Here is a 27,630-nt window from a genome sequence, read left to right as displayed (position 1 = left end):
TTTTTTTCAATTAATACAGTATTTCTGAATACCATCAAGATAACTGAGCCGATGATTACTTGATTTCACTTTTAGTGTCAATTTCGAAGCTAAAAATATCTGAAATTGCTGACAGATCTAACTCACAATTATTTTTAACTAACTGCAAAAATCCTTATTAAAATAGTTAGTTAAAAGATTTTTTTATTTTGGACTCCTAACTTACGAAATTAAAATCCGAACAATGTGAATTTTTTTAGAAATTAAAGTCGACAAAATGATTATTTTCACCAAGATATTTGACTTTATTGAATATAATTTATACATATTGCAATAAAAGAATGTCTTACTTATAAGATAAAATTTAAAAAATCAACTAAGGTACCTCTATTATTTTTCTACAATTTTTTTTAAAGTACTATAAAACACTGCGCGCGACCCGATTAAAATCAGTCGGCAGCGAGCCTTTCCAGAGAGAGGACATGTTGCTCGGCGCTCTCCTGTGGACCTATGCTGTTCATAGTAAAAGGATAGCGCAAGCCGCGATCTATCGTAATAGATCGCGGAGTTTTTGACTTGCGTTAAATAGAATATGCGCTCTTAAATGCTGCTTAAAATTTTTCTTGTATCTGTCATTTATTAAGCTTTCTCAAACCTTAATCAAATTAAATTTCAATTCAGAAACATAAATGAGCAAAAAAACTATTCCCAAACTCAAAAAATAATAAAAATGGCTATTCTCACACATAATCATATTAATTATACAAATTTTGATATGTTAATCTTATGGAACCCTTCTAGTGCAAGTAATGCTCGCGCTTGCTTTACTGTATTTGTGTCCTAAATACAAGCGATAGCGATAAAACTGCTAAAACGGGACTATACAATTTTATGATTTTAATTATACACAGGGTACCTACGTATATAATATAAACACAGACATTCAGGCCCGACAAGATGCTAATATCATTTAATGGCGCTTTTCACTGATTTTAGACTTGACAAAAATTACCAGTATAAACCTAAAGAGATAATATAACAATACGAGAAGATAGAATCGGCCAAGATAGACAAGATCCTTGAGCATAGTATTTTTCTGAACAAATAAACAGCGATTCCTGTTGGTAAATGTAAAAATGTTGTCGACTGAGTCTAGCACAATTGTTGCGTAGAAGTTGAATATTTTTCGTAGTTTTCAAAAGCAGCACATTGCTACCGCTTGAGCTTATAACTTGAACCGACTTCATTCAGTCTTCCCAACGCGTACCTAGTTAATTTTATACGCAAACTGTTTACTCATAATGGCTGTAAGGGCCATCCCGCGTACGAAATCCGTAAAAATTTCAAAGGCCTACGTGCCCTGGGAGAAATCACTGATTTCAATCGACTTTTATGAATTTGCTTAATGAAATTGAATGAGATCTCTTTTGTGAATTCTAGAGGTCAACGGTGGGTTTTGAATTTGGAATGAGCGTTTTTGCGCGGGAAATTGGTTAACGGACATTTTGTTTAGCACAGATAATGAACGCATGTGATGAACATTGTTTTTGTGTGGTCAGTCTACTGCGTTGAGATTTCAATGAGAAGAATGTATATATGGAAGAAAATGTCGTTCTCAAAGATCTTGAATATAAAGCGTTCAAAATCTTTGGTCGTTCTTCGATTTTGACTCATTTATTAATTTTACGAATTCAACAGAACATGACTGATAACACTACCAATATCGTACCTAATCGTCTTACTTACTTGTTAGTTGATATATTTTATCAACAAACTAATAATTAAAAGTGATCGTACCAATAGGTATGATAATAGGTATGTCAGTTTATACTAGTTTTAACAAATCGATATAGCATGAATGTTGCGCTTAAAATATTAGTAAAACACACTAGGTAGGTACACCTACTTCTTTGTTTTTCCTCAAGAAATCTTAGCTTTCTTATTCAAATATTCCGAAATAATAATATGCAGTGAAATATTAACATCCCGTAATGACGACGGAAAATTCAAATGTTGTATTAGGGTATATTTGTCATTCAAATTAATTCGTTTTTTATGGGGACATTATAAGGCAAGGACGGAGGTTAAATACAAATGTAAGTAATTCTTTACGATGTAAAATGATGCTGAGATGTTTTAAGATTGTGATAAAGAACGTTTTAATATTTATGTATAAGGTATATAAAATTATTTATCGTACTTCGCATAGTTATTAGCTTTTAGTTGAAAAGAAGACAATAACAAATCTGTGCGTTAAATGACATCGAAATCCGTCCAGCCGTCGTAATTACTAGAAAAAAGAAAAAAAAAGACGGGTTGCACTCCGGGAGTGCCGGCAGAAGTGAAAACGCGAGTAGTAGAGCCCCTCTCTACTACTCGCGCTTACTACTCTCCATCCGTCTACGCTTTTTCGATCAGGTCACGTGTTCTGACGCGAGTTTAAGATTTTATACCCATTACAGAAAAAGTGCTCAACGCCGCTAAAGAAGTTTTCACTTCAAAATAGGCTAAATGTAACCATAGTACTAAACCTTTTTTGTTTTCATAAATTCTTTATTACTGAACATTATACATAATATAGCGCAACCACACAACAACAATCAACCACAGGTTAAAAGCAGTTAGTTTCTGTGATTTCATTTGTTGTGTTTTAAAGCGTGATTTAAATCTGTCGTCGATGTTTGTCAACAAGTAAAATAAGTACAGAACTGCGGCACATCTGTTCCATCATCTATGTGCTAATATTTATCACTGTGCTTACGTTGGGGCCATGAAAACAGCGTTTTAGTATAGAAGAATTATTATTACGTTACATTTCGTTACGGAAGAATTATTTCCCAGTAAATTAGCTTCTTAATACATTTCGAGATATACTTCTTGATTTCAAATTAATACCTACTACCTACCTACCCTATAACATAATATAATATTATGTATGCTAAGGTTCTTACAAAAATTGTATAGATAATTATTATGTTGGGCTACTGCAATATTTCCTGAGCAACTGAAATATGTTTTTGAAATAGTTTCATTAGGTGTGCTGATTATACAACAAACCATCACGATTTATACTTTTCGGGAAATTTGAAGCTACCACATTTTTGGCAACTATGGAGTTTTTTGCCGGTTCTTCGAATTGGTGGTAAATGTTAAAAATATGACGATTCAAAAGTGGTTTTAGAAGAAGTCTCGTAAATTTTTGAGTTTGAGTTTGAAACATTAATATAAAATGATTATTCAGTACCTACTATCGCTGATTTCAAAGCCCCAAATATTACTGTAGTAAGGGTCTGTTTACATGAAATAGTTATTGTTCCATCGGGCTTTAAGCTCAGATAGTAGCAGTATTAGATTCTGTAAGTGCTTATGTTTAACATAATTGTATGCCAATGTCTGAATAGTTATTGCGTATTTATATAGAAAGCAAAGAGGAAGAAAATAACTACAGAATTGTTTGCGGCATTTTCTCTTAGATATAGGTGTGCAGACGAACCTGTGGGCCGAATCAAGTATTTCTATAGCTTATGTGTTATTCTGATGAATAAACTATATTACTTTAAAGTTTCATCCAAATCCGACCAGTAGTTTTTTCGTGAAAGATTAACCAACATCCATCCTCTCTCGCATGTATAAAATTAGTAGGATATGACCTGATTAAAACGGTAGACGTATTTTGTTTCGAATATTAACTCAATCTATATCTACCATTTGAGATAAAATAAAACTCATCTAGATGAAGTACTTATATCAATGTTTTTTGCATTCTGCGGTTTACGTGCATCCTATAATTGAAATGAAATTGGTATTTTATAAAAGCCTACTAACTTTTATTAGATTTTGGTAATAAAATTCTAAATTTTCGTTCGTTGAAATTTTTATTAAAGTTAAAAATGGTTTTCGAGTTGATATAAAAAAAGGAAATCATTTTACCGTAGCTTAGATAAGTAGCAACCAAATAAATTTTAATTGCGGCTTTATTTCAATAATTTTTAAAAACAATTATTATTTTAAAAGTTAGTATAATATGATTATTAAGTACCTAAATGAAAATGATAACATCAAAATTTATTAAGTGTAACTGTTTCTTTTTAAAATTTTACAATTTACCCGTAGTTTTACTCGTATCATGTTAGAATAACTTTTACGTGTCTAATATTAAAACTGTGATTAAAACTATGAAACTAGCTCTAATTTAGCACGTTGTGTCTGTTAGCCCTTTTTGCGATAGATATCTCGGGAACGGAGCAGCTGCGTTTGATAGTCGTTGTTTTGTGGATATTTTCAGTACTTAGTTCAAGTAAAGTTCAACTATGAATAGTATTTCTAGAATTTCAGCGCAAGAATAATTTATGGACAGGGATTATATGTATTATGTAATGCATTGTATTTTTTTAAATAGGTTAGGATCGTATTTGCTTTAATTGCCAAATAAATAGTCAACTAAATACCTTGTTTTATGTTTTGTAAATCATAGGGTTAAATTTTGCTGTATGCAATCTCTTGCTGTCTGAGTAATTAAAATAAAAAGGTGCATCTTTGCATAATAAATAATTTCAAGACATAACTACAAACAGATACTTTCACACTATGCAATGTGTGAAATTATAAATATTTGCTCTGAAACATTGTGGACATATTTTCGTCATAATTTCTTAGTTCATTGAACGTCTTTCCATCCAATTATTCTTTAACTAAACTGACATAAATAAACTCATTTTTTTAATAAGTCGATACGTTATGTATCATGTATGTATGATTGTTTTGTTTGTTTGTTATGCATTTAATACAAAGCTCTCATTAGACATTAGAGATACGTTTTTCCAATGTTGTAAAGCATTGAAAAGCGCTATAAAATAAAAGTGATCATTATTTCCCTTAACCCGCTACTGTCCGGATGTTTACCGCGAGCACGTGGTAACCAGTGGCCAAAAATACCCCCGTTATAATGATGCGTTTGCGCTGTACACACAGGGGTAGATGCCGGGGATATGTCCGAAGATATTAACGTTACTTATAATACTTATGTAGACGATTAGCGACGAAAAGGCCGAAAACTATCTATTTACACATATTATATTTTACCTCTTCGTGAAAATTTCATAAAATCCATTCGAGTTGATGTCATGAGGAGTACGAAATAACATAAGGACCACTTAGTTCATCTACTTAGCTGTAACCATGACATATTATATCAATGAAACCCAAAAGTTATAACAAAATAGTGAATAACGATAACATTCATGTGTTATTTTACATCATCAGAATTTTATGGACGTTTTTGCACAATCCAGATGGAGATTGTTAAATATACATGTTCTTTGTTGATATGTATTAAATTTTTTATTTTCAGGGATAACGAAAGTATAAATAATAAATATATGTTATGTATTTTAAAAATTAACTATTCACCAAGGCTTTCACTAAACAAGGGTTTGAATCATCTCAAGATATCCCAAGCTCAATCCGCGTATATTTAGACCATCTGTTTCACATTCCTATGTATTTCGGTATTAGAATCGCGCAGGGACAGTTTGGAATGAATCCAGTTGCGCGCGCGCACCGCAGCGTTGTTCATGAAACTCGGCAATAGGGAGTTATTTAGTTCAGGGAATAAATACGTGAATATTTCTTGTGTTTTGTGAATGTGCTCTTACTACATGATGAAGTTTCTTGTGATTATAAAATAGAGTGATAGTGAAATGAAAAGAATATTCAGTGGTAAAGAACCCGCGGAATTCAAATGACTCACCATAGGAAGGTATTTTGAGAGCAATGAAAGTAAAACGGTGGACATAAAATGGCCGAGCAGCGCCTAAATCAGTGTTTGTTTATTTGTATCGTTGTCTCGCTCTTGCCTATGGCGGAGATGTACGAAGGTACGCGGAGTTTCCCGATTGAGGAGAAGCGTTTGACCAGGGAGTACCACTTGAGGCAGGGGGCTTTAAGGGGCCTGATCGTGAAGCCAGGGAAACAGTATGATCTGCAGCCGGTTGAAATGTTCCTAGGTATACCCTACGCTGCACCGCCTGTTGGTAGCTTACGCTTCATGCCTCCAGGTAATATTTTAGAACTTTGCAAGGGTTGAATTAAAGAAATGTTTCTTTTTATGGCAGAGCATGCAAGGGGAAAATTGCTGATGGTGTATATAATACGTGTATGTTAATATGGTAAAACATAACTTTTTGTCGTGAACTTCGTGTAGCGTTTTCTTATAAAACTGCTATGAGACAAACTATACTTTGTACACAAATAAAAATTGTTGGATGTATGAATTCTGATAATATATTCAGTCATTTAGCTTCTGCTTGAATTTAAATAAAGATCTGCTTGAAATTTCAAAAAAAGCTTTCAATAATAATATATTTAAAAATACGTTATAATATTATACTCTATTAAAATGAATATTAACTACTTTATTATTTAATATCTAGGCGCAAAACAATAACTAATATTAAATTTGGGATTGAACTCTGGCAAAATAAACAGGGTCACTAACCCTTTTAACAATCAGGTCATGTATTCATACTATTTTGAAAATTCAGCTATAATTATTCTATACTGTACGTGTAACATAAATATGCCACTTAAGTAGTTTCAATTAAAAGTTAATATTCTAAACACTACGTATAATTTTATTGCAATATTTCACATTGACAAAGCTCATTTTGAAAGCTGCTTTTCTAAAGATTTCATCTACAATCCTTAACATTCTGGTAATTTTCTTCCTTAGACACCACAGAATTCCAGCTGACATTAATAGCATTACTAAATAAATATCATCAAAATCTCAATGAAAAGAATACACCCTTAGCCAAGCAAATAAACAACAGAATAAAGTGTCATACTTGATAAATGGGTCGGAAATCTGCAGCCGACAATCCCAGATAAATTCCTTTCATTAGCATAAATAAATATAATGAGGGAAGTATTGCATCTTAGTGTTTCATTGAACAATAGTGGGTAGATACAAGAAAGCTTCTGATTGCTTGCTGTGCCCTTTTTGATCAATGGGCTTAGTGATGTGGAAGGCTTTGTTGTTAATGTTTTTCTACCGACTTCAAAAAAGGAGGAGACTGTATTTGAAGTTTGATACCTTAGAACTTTAGATAGGGTTATACGATTTTGATAAAAAATTTTTGTAAGCTAGAGAATTATAGATAAGTGTAAAAGTCGGGTCAATTAGCCATGGTAAATCAGAAACAGTTGAACGGATTTTATGATTTTTTGAAATATTTCAAAAGGGCTTGAACTAGCGGCTAGTTGTACCTACATAGATACAAATAGATATAAATCATATAAATTTTATACTACTATACCGGTTTGAAACCATTCCTCAAGTTGAAGCACGACAAAAATAAGTTCACAATACGATTAATTGTTTCTGAGAAATGTGCGGACGAATATACATACATACACACCTATTATAAGTGTTTGACGCTAACCAGTCACTTATAATTACAGCTGGACCAATCTATATTATCTTTGATTTGTTGGATTTGTCTCTGCTCTCAGGAACAGTATGTAGTAGACTCGTATTATAATATGATCTGTGGCAGCAGCAATTAATATTAAAATATGAACATAATCTCTAAAATAACATTCTATTTTAATAGGTATTATTATATTAATCATATTTTATGTACATGTACCTAGTTTAACAAATCTCTAAAATAATTTCACATAATATTTCAACACTAAAAGTCTTCAAAAACAATCGTGTAGTTTTAAAGATTGTCAGAAGAAACAAAAATTGAATTCTATAAAAAGTAATTTTATCAATTAAATATTATGATACTTAATTGATAAAATTGCTGACATGACATCACAAGGTTTAACACAGTATTTCTTTCAGTCAGCGCCCCACCATGGTCCGGCTTAAAGATGGCGACCCGTTTCGCACCAGTTTGCCCCCAAAGCTTGCCACAGATAAAAAAGGGGAATCCCCCATCGTTGGGAAGACAGAACTATGTGAACCGTCTCAAACCCTTCTTGAAAGAAGAGTCTGAAGACTGCCTGTATTTGAATATCTACGTTCCTTATAGGGGTAAGTGTATTGTTTTATTTAAGTAATTGAGAAGAGTATAAGTAATATGACATCCGTTCATGAATATATTTTGCTATATATTATGTACTGCTGATTACTTTCGACTAATAAATTGAACTTAATACACAATACAAAAAGACAATAAATATAAACATAATATTATATTAAGAAGACCATTGATTTTTAACAACCACGCATGGTGCGTGCAATTGCAATGCTGCAAACAATTAGGTAGATATAGAGTTTATGTTTAGAGGCAGTTTTTGAATTAAATCTGTTGCTGTATCTTTAGGTGTTATTTTATGCTACCATAAAGCGCGTCACACACGGTGAAGATACTATAATATCTTAACGCATCCGGTATCAGCGTTCGGACCATCATTTTTATTTTTGTCATTGCGTACTAAGACTCCTGTAGAACCGCCATCCTGTTACAAATGACCCACAAAATTTCGCGTCATTTGTAACAGGATGGCGGTTCTACAGGGGTCTTAGTACGCAATGACAAAAAGAAAAATGATGGTCCGAACGCTGATACCGGATGCGTTAAGATACTGTAATATAAAATATAACAGTATCTTAAGATAAAATATTATAGTATCTTCACCGTGTGTAACGCGCTTTAAAGTGACTACCTACTAGATACGATTTGTAAAAAAGTTTGATACAAATAGTTTTATACAGAGTTATTTGTCTAGTGAAAATAAACAAGAAACAATAATAGAAACTAGTTTCTGATCAATACCCGTAAATTCTAGAACTCATTCAACACAAGGTGTACAAACATTTGGAAAACAAATATTAACATAGTTAAAAGCATTCGCCGTTAACATTTCGTGAAACTATTTTAAGATTTCAGAATGGTTAGACACGATCGATTCGTTGTTTATTCGCGAAAGGCTAACAGTGCATTTACATCAAACGAGCGAATGCTCATTTTAACCGTGGGGTTAATAAAATAATTTGACATAGTGGTATGTTAAATTATTAAGCTATTGCATAGCTTCTATCGCGGGCCTTGAGTGAAGGGACCGAATCCAGAAATTCCGTAACGAAAAAACCTCACGCTCCCCACTCCGACGGGCACGGAGGTGTGGCTTGAAGGCATAGCATGCAATAGCTTTACCGCGGCAGTCTCCGAGTGCCACACGTCTTTTTTAGTGTTAACAGGCGTAGAACATTATTTCGTTCTTAATGCGTTCTAAAAGATTCTATGCAATTTTCTAATACTGAACAACACTGAATACAAGTATTCGTTTACACTAAACGATCACGAATGATTGCTCTTTGCTCTTGCTCTAGCTCTATGTTCGTTTGATGTAAATTGTAAATGCACCGTAGTAGTAGTACTAAAATTTATATTGTGGTTAAAAACTTTCATATGAAATAGAGTAAATAAAAGTGATAGGTTAATTGAAATCGTTGTGTTTGCGTTTAATGTCACTTGCAATGAAAGTTTTGAAATGGTTTCAGGAGAAATATGTTTTGTATATTTGTCGCAATGTAAAAGCTAAAATCCTACACTGATTATGCCAGGATTATGGACGTAGGTATTTGTAAGTCACTCACAATAATTATATTGACATTATATTAGTTCAATTCTATCCAGCAGTTTACTAATTAGAAAATTAAGATTGAGCATTGTGTTACCATGTAGAGAGGGCATCGCTACTAAACTATTTGTAACACGAGTTAGAGTCAATCGTCTAAACCATTTTTTTTTTAATAAGATAAACAATATTTATTTGTAACATTGATTGGTTTTAATTTAAGTAATAAGAGGCAGAATATCTACAAAGTGTATGACTCACTAGTCGGCCCTTGTCGCACAGATTTTGTTCGTGGTGTCCTCTCTATAATAATACCTCAATGAGATTGAGTTAAAAAAAAAAGACGGGTTGCACTCCGGGAGTGCCGGCAGAAGTGAAAACTTGATTATTAACGTTGAGCATGTTTGATATTTTGGAATGGTATCCGTCTTACGCTTTTTCGATCAGGTCACGTGTCCTGACGCGAGTTTAAGATTTTATACCCATTACAGAAAAAGTGCTCAACGCCGCTAAAGAAGTTTTCACTTGAAAAATACCTCGTTATTGTTACGACATAAGTTACACTACATACAATACGCTTTGTATCTACAAAACGATATCTTTTGGCTGCGTAACCATAAAAACCATTTATCTAAGCCAAAAGAAGCTAATAAAGCCTTTATATCTCATCTCAAGAAGTATTATACTTCAATCAAGCCATTTTCCTAACATTTCCCAGCAGCCACTGGTTTGGAAAACGAGTCAAAGTGACTAGGCGGAATTCACGAGTTAATTTCATACCCAATTTTCATTTCTTCGTGATTGACACGGTATAGAATATTTTATTTATCATTATATTGCTTTATTGGGGAAAAGCTTTTAGGGGAAATGTGCACGTGTTAAAATTTTGTAGGTATATGAGATATTTATTCCATTCCATTCCATTCCAGCCTTTCAAGACGTCCACTGCAGGACATAGGCCTTTTTTTTTCTTTTTTTTTATAGTGGAGAATGCATTTACCCAGGGCACTCGGGGGAAGAGCCCTGGGTTATGTCGGACTCACCCTGCTGAGTGCAGGGTCCTACCGACTAAACTCCACTGTGTTCCGCCGTGCCGCTTTATTGACGGGGCCGCGGGTATTCGGTAGAACCGCGTCCGCAGAGCAGGAATAGGCCTCCCCCAAAGATTTCCAAAACGACCGATCATTAAAATTATGTTTGTGTTTTGTTTGACTATTGGATGTATCATTTTGTAATCAACACACTTTAGCGAAACTATTGCAACATAGCCTATTTTATTTATTTTCTATTGCCAATTTTTTCACTGTTAGAAATTTGTTTGCCAATAATATTATTGTCTATTTCGAATCAACCCGTGCAAAGCCGGGCCTAGTACATACTCATTTAACTTAATAAATATATTTTATTATACGTATAGGTATCTACTGTTCTTAAATCCACAAGCCCAGGTAATTCTGGCAAAGTGCCGATGACGTCACTGTTTCAATAAATAGCTCCATTGATGTCCGATAATGATATTTAACGAAGGGCTTAATTATCTTTAATTAATACATTTTCGACAGAAATGTTTCATGTTTATGTTTAATATTTTACGGGAAGATTATTTTTTGTTGTGCTTTTCTTTTTTGTTTAATTTATGTATTAATTGAAAATTTTCAAGTTTTGTTTTATAGACTGGGGTAGAAGCCTTTGAAAATAATGAAAAGATAAAAAAAATCGCAGTCGGATGAAACCCATTAGAAAAGGAGGGGAATATGATAAAAATGTAAGGAAAAATAAATTACGGTCAATCCGAGTTCGGGAAGCGGGAGGGGGGAGCTTTTAAGAGAAAAAAATGGTTTCTCTCGATTTCCGACAAAACTACAAGTCCTATAGAAAAAAGTTCAATGGCAAAGTTGTAGGTAATTAAAAGTTCTACAACTTTTGTATTCACAATTTTTTCACATAACCTAAAAATTTAGGTGAAAAATTCAAAAAACCAAGTTTTTGGTCTTTTATTTCTATCTACTTCAAAATTTATTTTTTTTCTACGAAATTTGGCGGAAACTTACTTTATTATGTCCCAAATACACTGTAATTTATTTGATTGAAAATATTTATTTTTTCGCCTTATTTTGAATTAATACCAAAAAAACAACCTAATTTTCAATCGAAAAGTCACCCGTCAAAATATCAGCTTTTTTCAAAAACTTGGGGTGCCTTTTATTCATTGAAATCTCTACTTTCATATGGTGTAAAAAAAAATAAACACCACTATAGTAAATGTTCTCAGGAAATGCATACAAACACTGTGATAATGAGCTTTTACTAAATCAGGCACACTTCTTGAACTCTATATCTTCTCTTGTATCGGCTTTTCGGTAATATTTCAAAAGAAAAATAATTATCTGTTCTAAGTTTAATATTTTACAGCATATTCAAAAGCAAAATGATGTCGATAAAAACATTTCAGGTAGTTTGAGAAGTGTGCCTAATTTGGTAAAAGCTAATTTTCAGACTGTTTGTATGCATTTCCTGAGAACATTTACTATGGTGGTGTTTATTTTTTTTACACCATATGAAAGTAGAAATTTCAATGAATAAAAGGCACCCCAAGTTTTTGAAAAAAGCTGATATTTTGACGGGTGACTTTTCGATTGAAAATTAGGTTGTTTTTTTGGTATTAATTCAAAATAAGGCGAAAAAATAAATATTTTCAATCAAATAAATTACAGTGTATTTGGGACAAAATAAAGTAAGTTTCCACCAAATTTCGTAGAAAAAAAATAAATTTTGAAGTAGATAGAAATAAAAGACCAAAAACTTGGTTTTTTGAATTTTTCACCTAAATTTTTAGGTTATGTGAAAAAATTGTGAATACAAAAGTTGTATAACTTTTAATTACCTACAACTTTGCCATTGAACTTTTTTCTATAGGACTTGTAGTTTTGTCGGAAATCGAGAGAAACCATTTTTTTCTCTTAAAAGCTCCCCCCTCCCGCTTCCCGAACTCGGATTGACCGTAATTTATTTTTCCTTACATTTTTATCATATTCCCCTCCTTTTCTAATAGGTTTCATCCGACTGCGATTTTTTTTTGTTTCAAAAATTATCTTCTCTAGTCTATTAGGGATAGAAGGAACCTACAATGTTAACCAGTTTTTCATCAAACGTGAAGAATTCGTAGTAAAACACTGAAACGGCTTAGATTAAATAAAGTACCTACATAATCTTCTATCTTATATATAAAAATGAATCGCAAAATGTGTTGGTAAGCGCATAACTTGAGAACGGCTGAACCGATTTCGTTAATTCTTTTTTTATTATATTCCTTGAAGTACGAGGATGGATCCTTGAAGTACGAGGATATTTACGTTTTCTCTACTTAAGACGTAGAGAAAACGTAAATATGTACCACGGGCGAAGCCGGGGCGGACTGCTAGTGGTTAATAAAAATTAAAACGTAGATGTTTGCGATCATAATATAGATTTAATATTGCATTCGGACTCCTTATTTAGTTCTAAGAAAGTATAATTTCATTAACTCTCCATCCACGCAGTTGAAACAAACCCCATACTATTTCCTGTACTGTAAAAAATCATTTAACACATGCTCAAGCAATTATCACCATTATGTACATCCGTTTTGTGTCTATTTCTGTGCCACTTAACAATTTCGATATCTTCAAAGCGGATGGACTATAAATAGTGCGGCGCCAACATGTTTGAATGAATGAAACAGAAACTAGATTGTTTGGTTTTACGCGAGTTTACTACGGTAATAAAAAAATGATCACCTACTTGTCCTTAAAGAAAATCGATCAGTGAAACAGATGTATAATGCATCTGTGATCTGCCCCTTACCCCACTAGGGGACATGGAACTTCACTAACTACTACGGGAATAAATAATAATGCATTTATTCATTTTATAATGTGTTTATTAATAACGCATTGAAAATGTTTATATTCACTAGGTAGTCATGCGCCCGGAACCGCCTGAGTTGATCTGGAACAAAAATAAGTATTATTTGATGTAACCAAAACTATAATATTAATATCGAAAATATTAAGTATGTTGCTTATAAAATAATTTTCCGAATCGGTTAAGTGTAAGTAGGTACTTTTCACAGCTTTTTGAAACAAAACAAATGAACAAACAATACAAACATGTTTCTTCTGAAAAGTGACACTTAGGTAGGTACAAAATACCTGTACCTAATTCCTCTCAAATAATATAATATTTGTACAGAGGGAGGATATAATATTGCTACGAAAGTAGGTAACAATGTACTCATTACCCGGCTTTGTGTTACAATAATGACAGTAAGAAGCCACTCACAAAATATCATTAAAAGCGAATAAACATGTCTGCAAATTTTATAATGAGGGAACAACCGAAATTGAAACGAGAGTCGAGTCAAAGTCAGCGTGTGGTTGTTTCTGTGAATAACGTTTCGTAGTATTACTGTATTAATTACTTACAAGTTATAAACAAGATTTAAAATTTAAATTATTTTATAAAAATACTAGTGGTCCGCCCCGGCTTCGCCCGTGGTACATATTTCGCAATAAAAGGTAGCCTATGTGATATGTCCTTTCTAGGGTATCAAAATATATCCATACCAAATTTCATGCAAATTGGTTCAGTAGTTTAAGCGTGATTGAGTAACAGACAGACAGACAGAGTTACTTTCGCATTTATAATATTAGTAGGGATTAAACAACAGAATGTTGGAATTTAAAATAGGTACTTAGGTAAGTAGGTACATAGGTAATCGTTTACAATGAATTATGAACGGAAAGTAAAATTATTGTTCATGAGTAATTTTCATGAAATTATTAGGTAAGTATATACTATATAGTTAGATACGCCATATTTAATGTTATACCTACTTAATTTACTAAAATAAGTACCTAAAAGTACATTCAGCATTAATAAAAATCAAACAGAAAAAACGTTTGCTTTGTCATTGACAGATTTTTTCTAATTTATAAAAATTCTGTTTTTTAATTATTTTATTTTGATACTGTTCCAATCCATACTATACGTAGTATATTATTATTAGTCTGTGCTAATATTATAAATGCGAAAGTAACTGTATCTGTCTGTCTGTTACTCAATCACGCCTTAACTACTGAACCAATTTGCATGAAATTTGGTATAGAGATATTTTGATACCCGAGAAAGGACATAGGCTTCTTTTTATCCCGGGAAATAGGATAGGTTTTATCCCGGAAATCTCACGGGAACGGGAATTATGCGGGTTTTTTCTGCGCGGGCGAAGCTGCGGGTGGAAAGCTAGTTTTAATATAAAATTAATGTGGTCAAATAAATTATTATTGATTACATTCGTTTTTAAAACAGCGCCATCTATGCATTTGCAGTAAGAACTTTTTGCTTAGGTCAAAGGTTAAAGGCTACAACGCACGACTTTATAGATTTGTTCTAGTTCAATCGTTGTCCCATAGATGGCGCTAAAATAAAAATGTATTTCATCATAGAATAAATTTCATGTTTTTTTAATTTGTAATATTATTTTATTAATACATAGTTAATAAATGATTGTAGTATATTATTATTAAAATATAAGTATTTAATGAAATATTTATTATTGTGTAAATATTATCACGTTTAAATTTATGGCAATAATGTGGTGATGTTTAAAAAAAAATTAGAACAGTTTTGCCGCGTAATTTAACTTTTATTTTCTTTTGTTTTCAGACCAAAAAACGAAGAAATTTCCTGTTCTCGTGTTTATTCATGGAGACTCCTTTGAGTGGAGTTCAGGAAATCCTTACGATGGCAGGATTTTAGCTTCGTACGGGAATGTTATGGTTATCACAGTGAACTTTCGGCTTGGAATATTGGGTGAGATTTCTTTATGTTATGTTTTAAAGAATTTTATTTTGTTTGTAAGCTGCATGATTATCATTGTAATTGCGATTTAGAATAGGTGAGATATTTTTAGGTATTTGTATGCTATCATTGGCCGCATAATACCTATTTCTAAATAGTCTTAAGACTCGTGTAAGAGAATGTTATAAGTGAAATATTATAAAGTTAACGTGTAGATTGTTATATTATACAGATATTGGACTGATACTGAGGACTGATACTTAGTTAATAAATAATAATTAAATTATTGACTACTACATATTATTATGATTTTTTAGTTTTTTGACGATTAAAATAAATTCCTTTAAGTTTCACATCATTATTCAGATCAAAGTACTTATAATTTATCAAGATTACTTTTTACAAGGCTAATATTATTATGACAATTATTGTATCTTATTAATCGTACAGGGAAGTAAATTTGAGGTACTTAAATAAAAAATGATGTGAATAAAATAATTTATTAATTTATAAGCATAAGTAGTTAGGTACGAAAGTTAAAATATAGGTAAGTACTGGTTTAATCTAGAACCCAATGCCTTCTGAACCCTGTCCATACTGATTTCCATATCGCGATCCGCCATTTCTATAGTTCCTAAAACCACCGTTAGATTGCGCTCCTGTATTGAAACCAGAATCGCTGCCAATATTATGGCTTTCATCATTTTCTTCCTGATTGATAGACGACACTTTTCTGTGACTGGCGCCAATATTATGATAATGTTTACCACCAGCATTCCGTATTGCTTGATTTCCAAAGCCACTGGCTCCATTGTTAAATTCTTGGCCACCATACTCTTGTCCGTTTGCGAATTGACTTCCATAACCTCTTCCAAGATTCCCCATACCAGGTTCATAGCCCATACCAGTTTGAGGTCCATTGTCAAATACGATGCCTTCTGGACCCATACCATTATCGAAGCCCATACCCGGAGACATTCCAGTTTCGTAACTTCCAGGAATGAAACCAGATTCGTCTGGAATTCCGTATCCTACTCCCGATTGGTCCATACCTCTTCTGAAGTTTCTGCCTCCCATTCCAACACCCAATCTGCCTCTTCGACCGACATTTAGAGGTCTCTCTCCTTCGAAAAATGGTTTAGCTTTTGCTCCAATTACAAGACAGGCAAACAGAATTATACACTTCATTTTTTTGTTTTGTAATTTTATAAAGTATAGTTAACTCACTTAGTACTTCTTATCGAATGATAAATATTGGCAAAAGCTCGTTTTTATATAACTAAAAGCTACTAATTAGCTTATTAGTATTCGGTATTCACAGCTGTTAATATCGTTAAGTCGTTACCAAATTTTGAGTTTTACCATCATGGAAGTAATTTTATAATTACCTTGTACTTAATACTTAATTAGAGTATTTAGAATACACAGAAACATTAAAGAGAATTAACAGGGTAACCCCGAGTTAATTCGTCTGTAATTGTTATCTGTAAACATGTATCTGTAAACATAAAATTCTTGAAAGTTTTTGGTCTTTGAATAATTGAATATTAGTTCTGAATGTTATTATAAAATTTTACAATTATGGCTAATCCAGGTTGAATATCGATATAGATAGAGGATAGGATATATTTGATATTGAGAAAATTAAAGCTAGAGCTTACCATCTTATCAATGGAATAATCACGTCAGTCAACGCATTAAAATTCCAATTCCAATGCATTAGAAGAATGTATTGGTAGCAAAAATATAAATTATAAAAAAATACACCTATCTTTGAAACACAATAAGCTATTCATGTAAAGTGAAAAGAAAGAAGTACGATTGCAATTATACATATCGCTCATTTGCGACAAGAACGTGTTAACGAGCATATGTATCGTTATGGAATAATGATACAGTAGAATCCGTCGCATCGCGCTCTACTTGCTGCTAAAACGCGATATTCCTAGCTCCAAAAATGACCGAGTTATGAGGGAAAAGGTCGGCGACTATCGGTTTAGCGAAATCTCTTTTTGCTCTTGAATTTAATGCAAGAACGGTTTAAGTCAGTTGTCGCTGCTCCCTTGAGAAGGAAACTGCTGCCCGATTGCGGTAAAAACGTAACAGCTTATTGTATCACGGTTTTGCTGAAAGGTAAGTACAGCTTTTTGTTTTTTTACTGATTTATATTTGCAGCTATAACGGGACATTTGTATGTGGGTCATTATTGTAGTAAAAATAGTATTCGCATGCTACGGTTTACATAGGATTGTCCCGTTGTTGCTGAAATAAACAATGTTTTTTGTTGGTTAATTTAAGATGTTCCGTTACAGTTGATAATAAAAGTACAAAATGTTTGGTATTTATGTTGGTTATCTCAAGTTAACACATTCTTGATAAAAAATAATACATTTTTACAACGAATACGCTACAATGTTGCATTATAAATGATAAAAATGTTGTCTGATTACTTAATTTATTTTTCAGATGAAATCACGGTCTAGGAAGCTTGTAAATCTTGTACGAGAAAATATTCATTATTTTATTTTACATTCACTCAAGTTAGAAAAACGAAAAGATCATACCGATTCTCGAAATACAAATGAATTAAACAATTAATTTATTTTATAGCATAAACGAGTAAAAAATACCACTGAATAAAGAAAAATGAAAAAAAAAATATTAAAAATCAGTTAAAAAATGCAAGACAGTCCTACGAATCGAAAGCATCACAAAAAAAACTGTGCCGCCCCGTCAACTAAAAGAGAACCCTGCAAGGAAACCTGCATTTTTAAGTGTCAATTTTTTTTTCCGAAGAACAACATCGTGAAATACTGAAAGATTACTGGAATTTAGGAGAGATCAAGAAGCTGTCTCGAGACAAGAACCTGTGATTTGTTTTGCTAATAATATGTTTATTTGATTTATGTATGACCGGGACCCGCAATAAAGATTAGTTTCCTAATATTACTGAGATAAAATATAAAACAAAGTCGTTTTCCCCGGCCGAATACTTGCCGTTTTGCAATTTTGATGCAGTTTTTGTTAACAGATAAAGTGATTCAAGAGGAAGGTTTATATGTATATTGCTTAGGTATATTGTATAAATAGCATCCATAAATAGGTGAATGAACTGTTATTTTTGACGTTTCTAATGTGATGTTGTAAATAATTACATTATTTTCCGCCTGCATTGCAAACGCATTCTGAACCCTACGAGATTTATCAAAATAATTTACCTACTAAGTATTTAACACATGAAAAAGTCTTCAGAAAAATCGATGGTATCAGGATTGCACCCGTGCGAATTCGGGGCGGGTCGTAATATTATAATTGCCAACGTTTGTGAGTAAAAGTAAAACAAAAAATATTAATGTCTGGTTATAATTGTATATTTTTTTTTAATGTGTATATTACTTGTATTTCAGAGAAAGTTACACTATAATTTCGCAAAAATATCTTTCATTTTGTAAAACAAAATACAAAAATAAAAAGATTTCTACTACAGTAACACGTTTTAATTAAAATTTCCACTACATTTAGATTACTGATTATCAATAAAACGTAACAATACGACATAACTTGTAAAGTTTTAGATTTTTATTCAATTTTTTTTTTCAAGAAAAATGATACATATCTGTTTGTAACGCAATACTGCACACTTTTTACAAGAAAAACGCAACAAGAAAATCCTTTTCTGAAATAAATAATCATAATAAATTTAATAACCGACTTATTGTTCTGAATACAATTTGATTCAAAAAAACGAGAACGTTTTAATATGTTGTATTGAGCTGAATAGTCTAAGCATAATAATTAAAAAGTTACAGGAATTTTAAACTTTCAAATGCGTTTTCCCAACAATTGAGATTTTGACTTTGTCACGTTATAGAAGCAAATGAGCGATATATTATTTCCATGTATTTTTTACGATTGTTGTATTTGCGTATATTGAAATAAATGGTTTTTCTCTCTATATTTCAGGCTTCATGAAACCAAGTTTAACAGAACACGTATACGGTAACAACGGTCTTCTCGACCAGTTAGCAGCATTGCAATGGATAAAGGATAATATAGAAGACCTGAATGGGGACCCGAGATCTGTGACCCTCATGGGCCATGGGACTGGGGCTGCGTGTGTCAACTTTCTGATGTTATCTCCTATTTCTAATGGTAAGTTTATCGAATTTTTGTACTTGACTGTCTAGATTTTATGTGATTAAAAAGAGCGTGTGTGCCGAGCACACGTGTCAGAAGTGAAACTTCTTTGGCAAGATTCAAAGATACCAAAATCGACGCCTTAGTCCATGCCTATTACATTACACTTATAAAAATGTGACCTATATTTTTTTAAGCAAACATTAAATAAAAAAATAAAGAAGTAATATTATCTTAAAGCAAAATTGATTCAAATCCATGCGACAAATGCGCATAGCATTTCTAGTCAAGTAAAGAATTTACATTTTAAAATCGAAGTATTAATCAATAATCATAGTATAGATTCGAATAGGTTTTAAAGAACTTGGTTTAAATTATATTATATCCTACTAGCTTTCCGCCTGCGGCTTCGCCCGCGTTTTCAAAAAAAAACCCGCATATTTCCCGTTCCCGTGGGATTTCCGGGATAAAACCTAGCCTATGTCACTCAGAAATGATGTAGCTTTCCAACAGTGAAAGAATTTTTCAAATCTGCCAAGTAGTTTCGGAGCCTATTCAATTCATACAAACAAACAAACAAACAAAAAATCAAACCTTTCCTCTTTATAATATTTGTATAGATAGAATACAACATACCTACTTTCTAACACCACATCTCCATTTATTTTTCAAAGTTAATACGACGAACCAAAGCGACACTCCCAAAATAGAATTAAATATTAATTATTCTTCGAATCGTGTTTACAGCATCCATTCATTAATCACTATGAATACTGAAGTTTTCTTGCGTTGAGATTTCATTTATTTTCTAAATGTATTTTTGTAGATTATGTTATATCCAGCGATTGAATTAGTAGAAACATTTAGTTTTCACACCATTTTTTGGAATTTGTATGTATCTATTCAAGCTGCATGCAGTCTGTGAAAGTATTAATACGTGATATAATACTTCTATAGCTATTGACTGATTTGTTGCGTAGTACGTTAGTTGACGAACTAAAAGATCGTTCCGTATTAATAACATCGAGCTACATAATGGTTCTAAATCAGGCATTGAGAAAAATAAGTTAAGTAAACACCTTTAAGGCTGCAGTCTAGCAAAATTGCGTTTTCAACAAGTTATTTGACAATTTTTTCCCGGCTAATGAAATGATAAACTGAATTTTTTTTTCTTGTTTATCAATTAGTGTTATATACGCAATGCGCGTGAATTTTTTCACATTTATAAAGTTACTTTATGTTACCTTAATCAGGCCTTCAAGATAAGTCTCTTTCCCCCAAAATCATTTCGAGCTAAGTTTGTGCACTCACTACGTTGCAACCGATTACAATTTACATAATCTGATCAGCGCATTATTATCCTTATATAGTCGTTATTAAAAACTGCTGAATACAATTGCCGAAAAACTTATGATTTTCTTAATTAGAGCGTTATAAATTCATTAAATTTCCCATTTTTTGCCTTACAAAATCGATTGATAAATACTGCTAAAAGTTATTTTTTCCATTAATTTATTCGAGTTGGTTGAAGACCAATGTGTATTAATCCTTTAAAAAAAATTTTTTTTGAATTTTGATAATTCTTTAAATATTAAAAAAATATTTAAAATAATAAGGAAAAATCCTAGCGAATTTCTTTAGTCGCGCTCCTTGGGCCGGAGCGTTCTGACGTGTGCTCTACGCTCGATTTTCCTTCATACCGAAGTGAAAGTTGCTCTACTTCATTAAATTTAATATTTTTGTTAATTGATTATTTTTATCTTAGTTTTGTGCAAATATTCGTATTTTTAAACATTTGATTTCGATATGGAAAATAAACGAAAAAAATACGCGTGTAACTACTAGAAAAAAAATTATCTTCGAACATAAAGTTAATGAAACCAAATAGATTGCAAAGGTGATTGGCAACAATTTCTTTATTTTACGGGGTGTCAGTAAAGGGATGTATATTTCTTTAAAACTAAAGTAAGCTCATAAATTTTCTTATAATATAATTTTTTTGAAGTTCCAAAAATGTTTATTTTTCGTTTGAGAAATACGAAATATAATATAAACTTGTATTGAGAACTTGAACTTCCCAAGTTCATCCGGGGAAATCCCCATACGGGGAAAATGATTTGTTTACTCCAAAATTGATCCGAGGTGTTTTAATTTTTTTCTTCTAGTCATTTTCAACGTAGCGGCATGTTGTTTGATTATTAATTTTGTAACTTAAATACAGGATGTTGGTTTTATATTCTGATCTTACAGACGCGCTGACAAATTTAGTCCACCATTTCTAGTTTAGTCTAACTACAAAACTACCAAAAAACTCTAAGTACCAATATTAAAACGAATGGATTATCATCACATCATCAAAATTCAGTGGGGTTGAGAACTAAACAAACAGAAGTAACAGAGACGCGAAGAATAAAAAAAGAAGACGAAAACGATAATTCGTTGATGCTTTCCCTTTTCGACGTATTGTTAGGGTACATCACCAATCTGCAAAAAACAAAACTGATGATTCCCAATTGCTGATTAAAAATGAAAAACAAATAATCGACAACAGTGGTGAAAATTTGCTGATCACAATGAAACATCCTTCAGTGGTAGCAGATTTACTCATTTAAAATGTATCGGTGAACAGCGTAAAGGAGAGGAGGACAGGAAAACATTATGAATGTGGATGGTGGATTGTATACAGGGTGTAATCGATAAGTATGTGCAGGCGATTATGACGTTATTATTGCAGGTATCAAAAAACTTAAAACTGATATCGAAATTACTTTACCTAATGAGCAAAATGACAATAATAACTTTTTAAAAGTATAACGAGAAATATCTAAAAAATTTACTTTATACACTCCCATATCAAAAAGGGAAAATGGGACTAGTAGAAGTTAAATGTCTAATTCCGGCAAAAGACATGAATGCGGAAGATGCGGTTAAAAAAAATTTAATATTTGAAATACAATGCAAAAAATAACACTTTTGTCATAGATAAGAATCATGACTATTTTTTCCAAATTCAGGGACAACTAAACGTTGCAGAAGCAGAAGTCTGCTTATTTGCTGTTTGGACTGGAGTGAATCATTCGTTAAAAATAGAATATATAAAAAAAGTATGTAACGTTTAGGCAAAATAAAATGATGGACCATTATTGGATTTTACATAAATTGCCTACTGTCAGAATTGATTGATTCGAGACTTCAGTATTCGATGCCCATCAAGGACCCATCCTATATCATTCAAGCGATTGAAAAAAAAGAGATAAATCCAGTGCAACCGATAAAGCATCAGAATGCTAGCAAAAGATTTATTAGGTTTATCAATATAAATCTATATATTATACATAATATAATAAATCTGTAGAAGACGCGAAGACTGACATCCGCGCGGACGGAGTCGCGGGCGGAAGCCAGTCAGAAATAATATTTTATTAGTTAAACTGAACAACTTTCACTAAGAAACTTAGGTCGAAAAAAATGTATAGAGTTATGCATTTTGTATGGAAAGCTTATTTTTTTTTATATTTCGTCCAAATTTCTTTGTAAAAGCTGATCAGTTATATAAACATGAAGTTGAAGATATCAATAGAAAGTATTCGCAAATTTTGTGTACTGATAAAAAAAAATCACCCGGTGTAATTTTCACGAAAATTGTTTCAAATTGTCATTTTTGGTACTTTACGAAATTAAATTATACGAATGATTTAATTTTTAAAAATTAAGTGGAGCAACTTTCCCTTAGTACATTTGTATTATTTACATATAGGATGACAGGATGCATTTGTTTGCACTACTAGACCAAGCCCTTAATACTAATTATATTTTCTTGAATACATAGCTACTACAAACTACAAAGTTCCATGTACATACTTTGAGAAACGGCTACACAGGGTCTAGATGAAAGAAAGCGATATTAATCCTGTCAAACTTAGGCTATTTTTATTTATTTTTATCGCGGGTCAGCCTGTACGGAGTAAGGACGAACTAGCATTGTATAAAATGAGTAGTCCTTGAAAAACTCAAGATACCACCGACATACAATCAAATCATAAATTATTAAATTTAAGTATTATTTAAGCTATTGCATAGCTTCTATCGCGGGCCTTGAGCGCGGGGACCGAATCCAGAAATTCCGTAACGAAAAAATCTCACGCTCCCCACGGGGACGGGCGCGGAGGTGTGGCTTGAAGGCATAGCATGCAATAGCTTTACCGCGGCAGTCCCCGAGTGACACACGTCTTTTTTATGCTTTTTCAGGGCTCTTTCACCGCGCAATCCTAATGTCAGGTTCAGCACTATCCGACTATGCAATGACACGCGACCCCACACAGTACACACTACAAGTGGCGCAGAGTCTCGGCTGCAGCCCCAGCGGGAGGCACATGATGACCTGCTTGCAGAATAAACCGTGGGTATTGTTTAACCGACTAGAAAAAAGGTGGCTATCAAATTTAGGAAAAGCTAAAAAAATGAAAAAAAATTGTCGAAGTTTCTTTTGGATTTTTACTGCATTTTGATGTTATCAGAATAAACCTTGATTGTTTGCTTTATTTTTGGGTTGCGCACCCAAAAGATAACAAGGGAGTCTATTACTAATTTCGATGTCCATCTGTCTATCTCATGTCCCCTAGAAAAGTTGTTTTCAGAGATAATGTATTTCTGTTGCCGCTACGCTCAAAACTAGAACTCAAAAACTTTTTTATTCTGTCTGTTGTATAACGACAAATCTATACTATGCTAGTTGAAGAGTGTTTGTTTGTTGTAATGCGCTAATCTCGGGAACTACTGGTCCGATTTGAAAAATTATTCCGGTGTTAGATAGCCCATTCATCGAGGAAGGCTATAGGCATCACGCTAAGACCAGAGCGGAGCGACGCAGGCAAAACCGCAATTCACAGCTAGTAGATAATAAAAAGCGAGGTTAAGAAACGTCTGGCACGGTCAAAATTTGGATGGATACGGACCTTATTGCGAGTCCAACTCGCAATTGACCGATTTTGTTTTTGAGTTGAGTTCAAATTGTCTAAGGTTATAAAATAACATACAGTTTTGTATTACATATTATTTCTACATTATTTCTAAGAAATAAACTTTTTTTTACAGATTATCAGAAATAAAGAAAGTCCAAATATTATCACGAGAATTCGAAACGCCTCTAGGACCAGTTGTAGCCGGCTCCTTCATACCAAGCGAACCTACACAAACCATGGCATCGTTTCCTAATCTGCTTAGCAAGTGAGTATGTTTGATTGATCAAACTAGATAAAAAGGTATATATAGGATATGTTCGATAATTAAAATATAAATGTAATTGAGTAAATATTTTTTAATCAAAATTTATATAAATATTATGGTAAATAGAACTTTAATTTCAAATTTAAACTAAATTTTTAAAAGATAAACAATTTATTTAAACACTACAACTTGTAGCATAAATACATACAAAAAAGATATCAATTAAATACAAAAATAATAATTTGCATTTTGGTACTAAAAATGAAAACTTTTCAATATGTGGCATTGTAATAATTAACAATGCTAAAATAACTGAGTCTGTTTGTCTATCTATTAGTATATTGTGATTAATGACTAATCCACTAGGAGAATCAATTTATAAATTAACCTTATTAATTTATCATGAGTAAATGCCAATTTTCATACAATTAAAAGGCCCTCATTCAAAAATTGCACTTTGTAATGGCTCGATTATATTATAGAGCATATAATCGATTATGTTTAGCTTAAGTTCATTAAGTTACATGCAACATTAGTAAGTTATAATTAAGTAATTAACTTACCGTGTAATTGGGTACGTCACTAATTAAGATAATTATCAACAATCATGGGCGTAGCTAGCCATGGGCACAGGGTGGGGCAAAATAAACCGGCCAAGTGCGAGTCGGAGTCGCGCACCGAGGGCTCCGAACAAACCTACTTTTTATTATATTGTAACTCTAAAATGTATATGTTTTAGCAATTTTTCCTTTATCTGTGCTATTAGACATTGCTTTTAATCAAATTTCAAGACTTTGTGTTCACGGGAAGTACAATGTAGGTTTTGATTCCCTTGCGAATGTCGAAATTTGCGATAATTTTCAGCATAAAACGGCTGTATCTTTTGATTTTGATTTTTTCAAAGCTTTAAGAGACCGTTGAGTATTCGATATAAATTTCAGCTTGATACCTCCATGCGTTCCTGAGAAAATGGGTGTTGACAGACAGGCAGAATTTGTTGTCTGTCTGTCTGTCGGCGGCGCAGAATGCGTGGCGGTATCAAGCGGTGAAATAATAATGAATAAATCAACACAAAAGATACAGTCGTTTATGTTGCAAATTTCATCCCTATATTACATAGTTTATCTTTCTAATACAATACCTAATATGATTCCTTTTTATCCTATACATATCTATGTAAATGGAAAAATAAACCATTTCAAATCTTAGAGCATTAAAATGCTCTAGGTTTCAAATTGTAGACTTAACTCAGTAAATAAAGCATTTAACCTCGCACTTCCGATTAAATTTCATTTTTGTTTTAGGTTAAGGGTCACTTATTGAGCATAAAAACACAAAATGCTGATAGATCCAGGTGGAGCTTTGCTCGCAATCTTATAGTTTTTGACTAATATCTCGAAAACTATCCACTTTAGGGCAAAAGTTACACAGACTTTTTTGTAGAGAATCAAATTTCGCATCTTTTATATTCTGTAAACTTTTTGGTAAAACTTACTGCTTACGGTTTATGGACTATTTAATGAACAGGTTTATCGTTTTTGGCTAATAACTCGTAAAATATGGGATTGATCAATAATTGTTATAAACATCAATAAATGTGTTTGAAATTTTTTCTAGTGCCCATATTTTTTGAGTCGTTGAACGTATCAATGTAGAAATGCCGCTCGGCGGGTGACGTGGCAGGCCAAAAGTTTTTTTACGGATGTAATGAAAACGAAGAAGAAATTTCCAACTCATGTGGATTTCCCCCGTTTTCGAAACGGCAATATTTTTGATTTTTTTTTAAGTATAGAAAATTTTTAATAAAATTTTTTAAATATTTTTACTTGCCAAAAACGATTAACCGGCTCATTAAATAGGCCATAAATCGTAAACGGAAAGTCTAACAAAAAAGTTTACAACGTATAAAAGATGTATTCAAAAAAATCAAAATTTTTTTGCCTTAAAGTGAATAGTTTCCGAGATATCGGCCAAAAACTTTTATTTAAGATTGCGAGCGAAGCTCCACCTGGATCTGTCAGCTTTTTGTGCTTTTATGGTCAGTAAGTGACCCTTAACCTAAAACAAAAGTGAAATGCATGGGAAATTTAGTGCAATTTGGCTAAATAAAAACAGCTTTATTTAATGGGGTAATAGTACTACATGAGTACTACACTACTTTTTCTGTCACCAAAGGTGGTTTAAATCATGCAACAAAGAAGCGCAAGCTTTTTGTGTCGACTGACAACTTTCGAGTGAGAATATTTTAACGGATATTAAGTTTTGTAGTCGGTACCTAGATAATAAAGTTTTTTAGATTTGGTTAGGTACATTCCAGGTCAGAGCCAGGGTGGGGCAAGCGCCCCACCCTGCCCCACCGTGGCTACGCCCATGTCAACAATTATTATTATAACTCGGGCGTGAAATATCTATTTCTGACTCGTGAATAGTTAATAGAGATATTTCGTATTAATCGATAATATTTTGTCTGTTTGTTACGTTTTACGCATGAATGGCTAAACGGAACGAGATGAATTTTGGTGTAGGCTAATGAAAAGTTAAAGTAGGTAGAAATTATTATTTTTTGAAGTACATAGAAATAACTACATGAAAACTTCGTAATATATGAACATAATAACTCACAATTTATAGGCCACAATAATTCAAAGAATTGAGACTAGAGATATCTAGGTACTTCCGACATAATATTATTTGTATTATGTTATTTATACATAACTATAATATAAATATGCAGTCTGAGAAAAGCATAGTTTTTTTACAATGCTCAGTTTATACATATACATATAACATACAATTAATAAAAATAAAAAAATTAAGTATATAGGCAAATTTTAGACCCTATTGCACGCCTCATAA

The 27,630-nt window shown here is 32.4% G+C and overlaps 1 protein-coding gene across 1 annotated transcript in view; it reads left to right on the top strand.

Moving 5' to 3' along the window:
• The first annotated feature begins 5,592 nt into the window (after window positions 1-5,592).
• LOC149910004 (uncharacterized) overlaps window positions 5,593-27,630 on the top strand; it is a 39,349-nt gene continuing 17,311 nt past the window's right edge. The window contains exons 1-6 of the mRNA XM_090120105.1: window positions 5,593-6,035; window positions 7,832-8,023; window positions 15,277-15,423; window positions 19,375-19,563; window positions 23,797-23,947; window positions 24,643-24,774. Of these exons, the coding sequence (XP_089976231.1) occupies window positions 5,777-6,035; window positions 7,832-8,023; window positions 15,277-15,423; window positions 19,375-19,563; window positions 23,797-23,947; window positions 24,643-24,774 (1,070 nt within the window). The 5' untranslated portion in view covers window positions 5,593-5,776. The remainder of the gene's footprint in view (window positions 6,036-7,831; window positions 8,024-15,276; window positions 15,424-19,374; window positions 19,564-23,796; window positions 23,948-24,642; window positions 24,775-27,630) is intronic.

The sequence above is a fragment of the Colias eurytheme genome, chromosome 3, assembly GCF_061535395.1.
Source record: "Colias eurytheme isolate Ceu_HAF_F1 chromosome 3, ilColEury1 Martin Lab GWU primary, whole genome shotgun sequence".
Lineage (NCBI taxonomy): Eukaryota > Metazoa > Arthropoda > Insecta > Lepidoptera > Pieridae > Colias > Colias eurytheme.
This window is presented reverse-complemented; position numbering and strand designations above follow the sequence as displayed.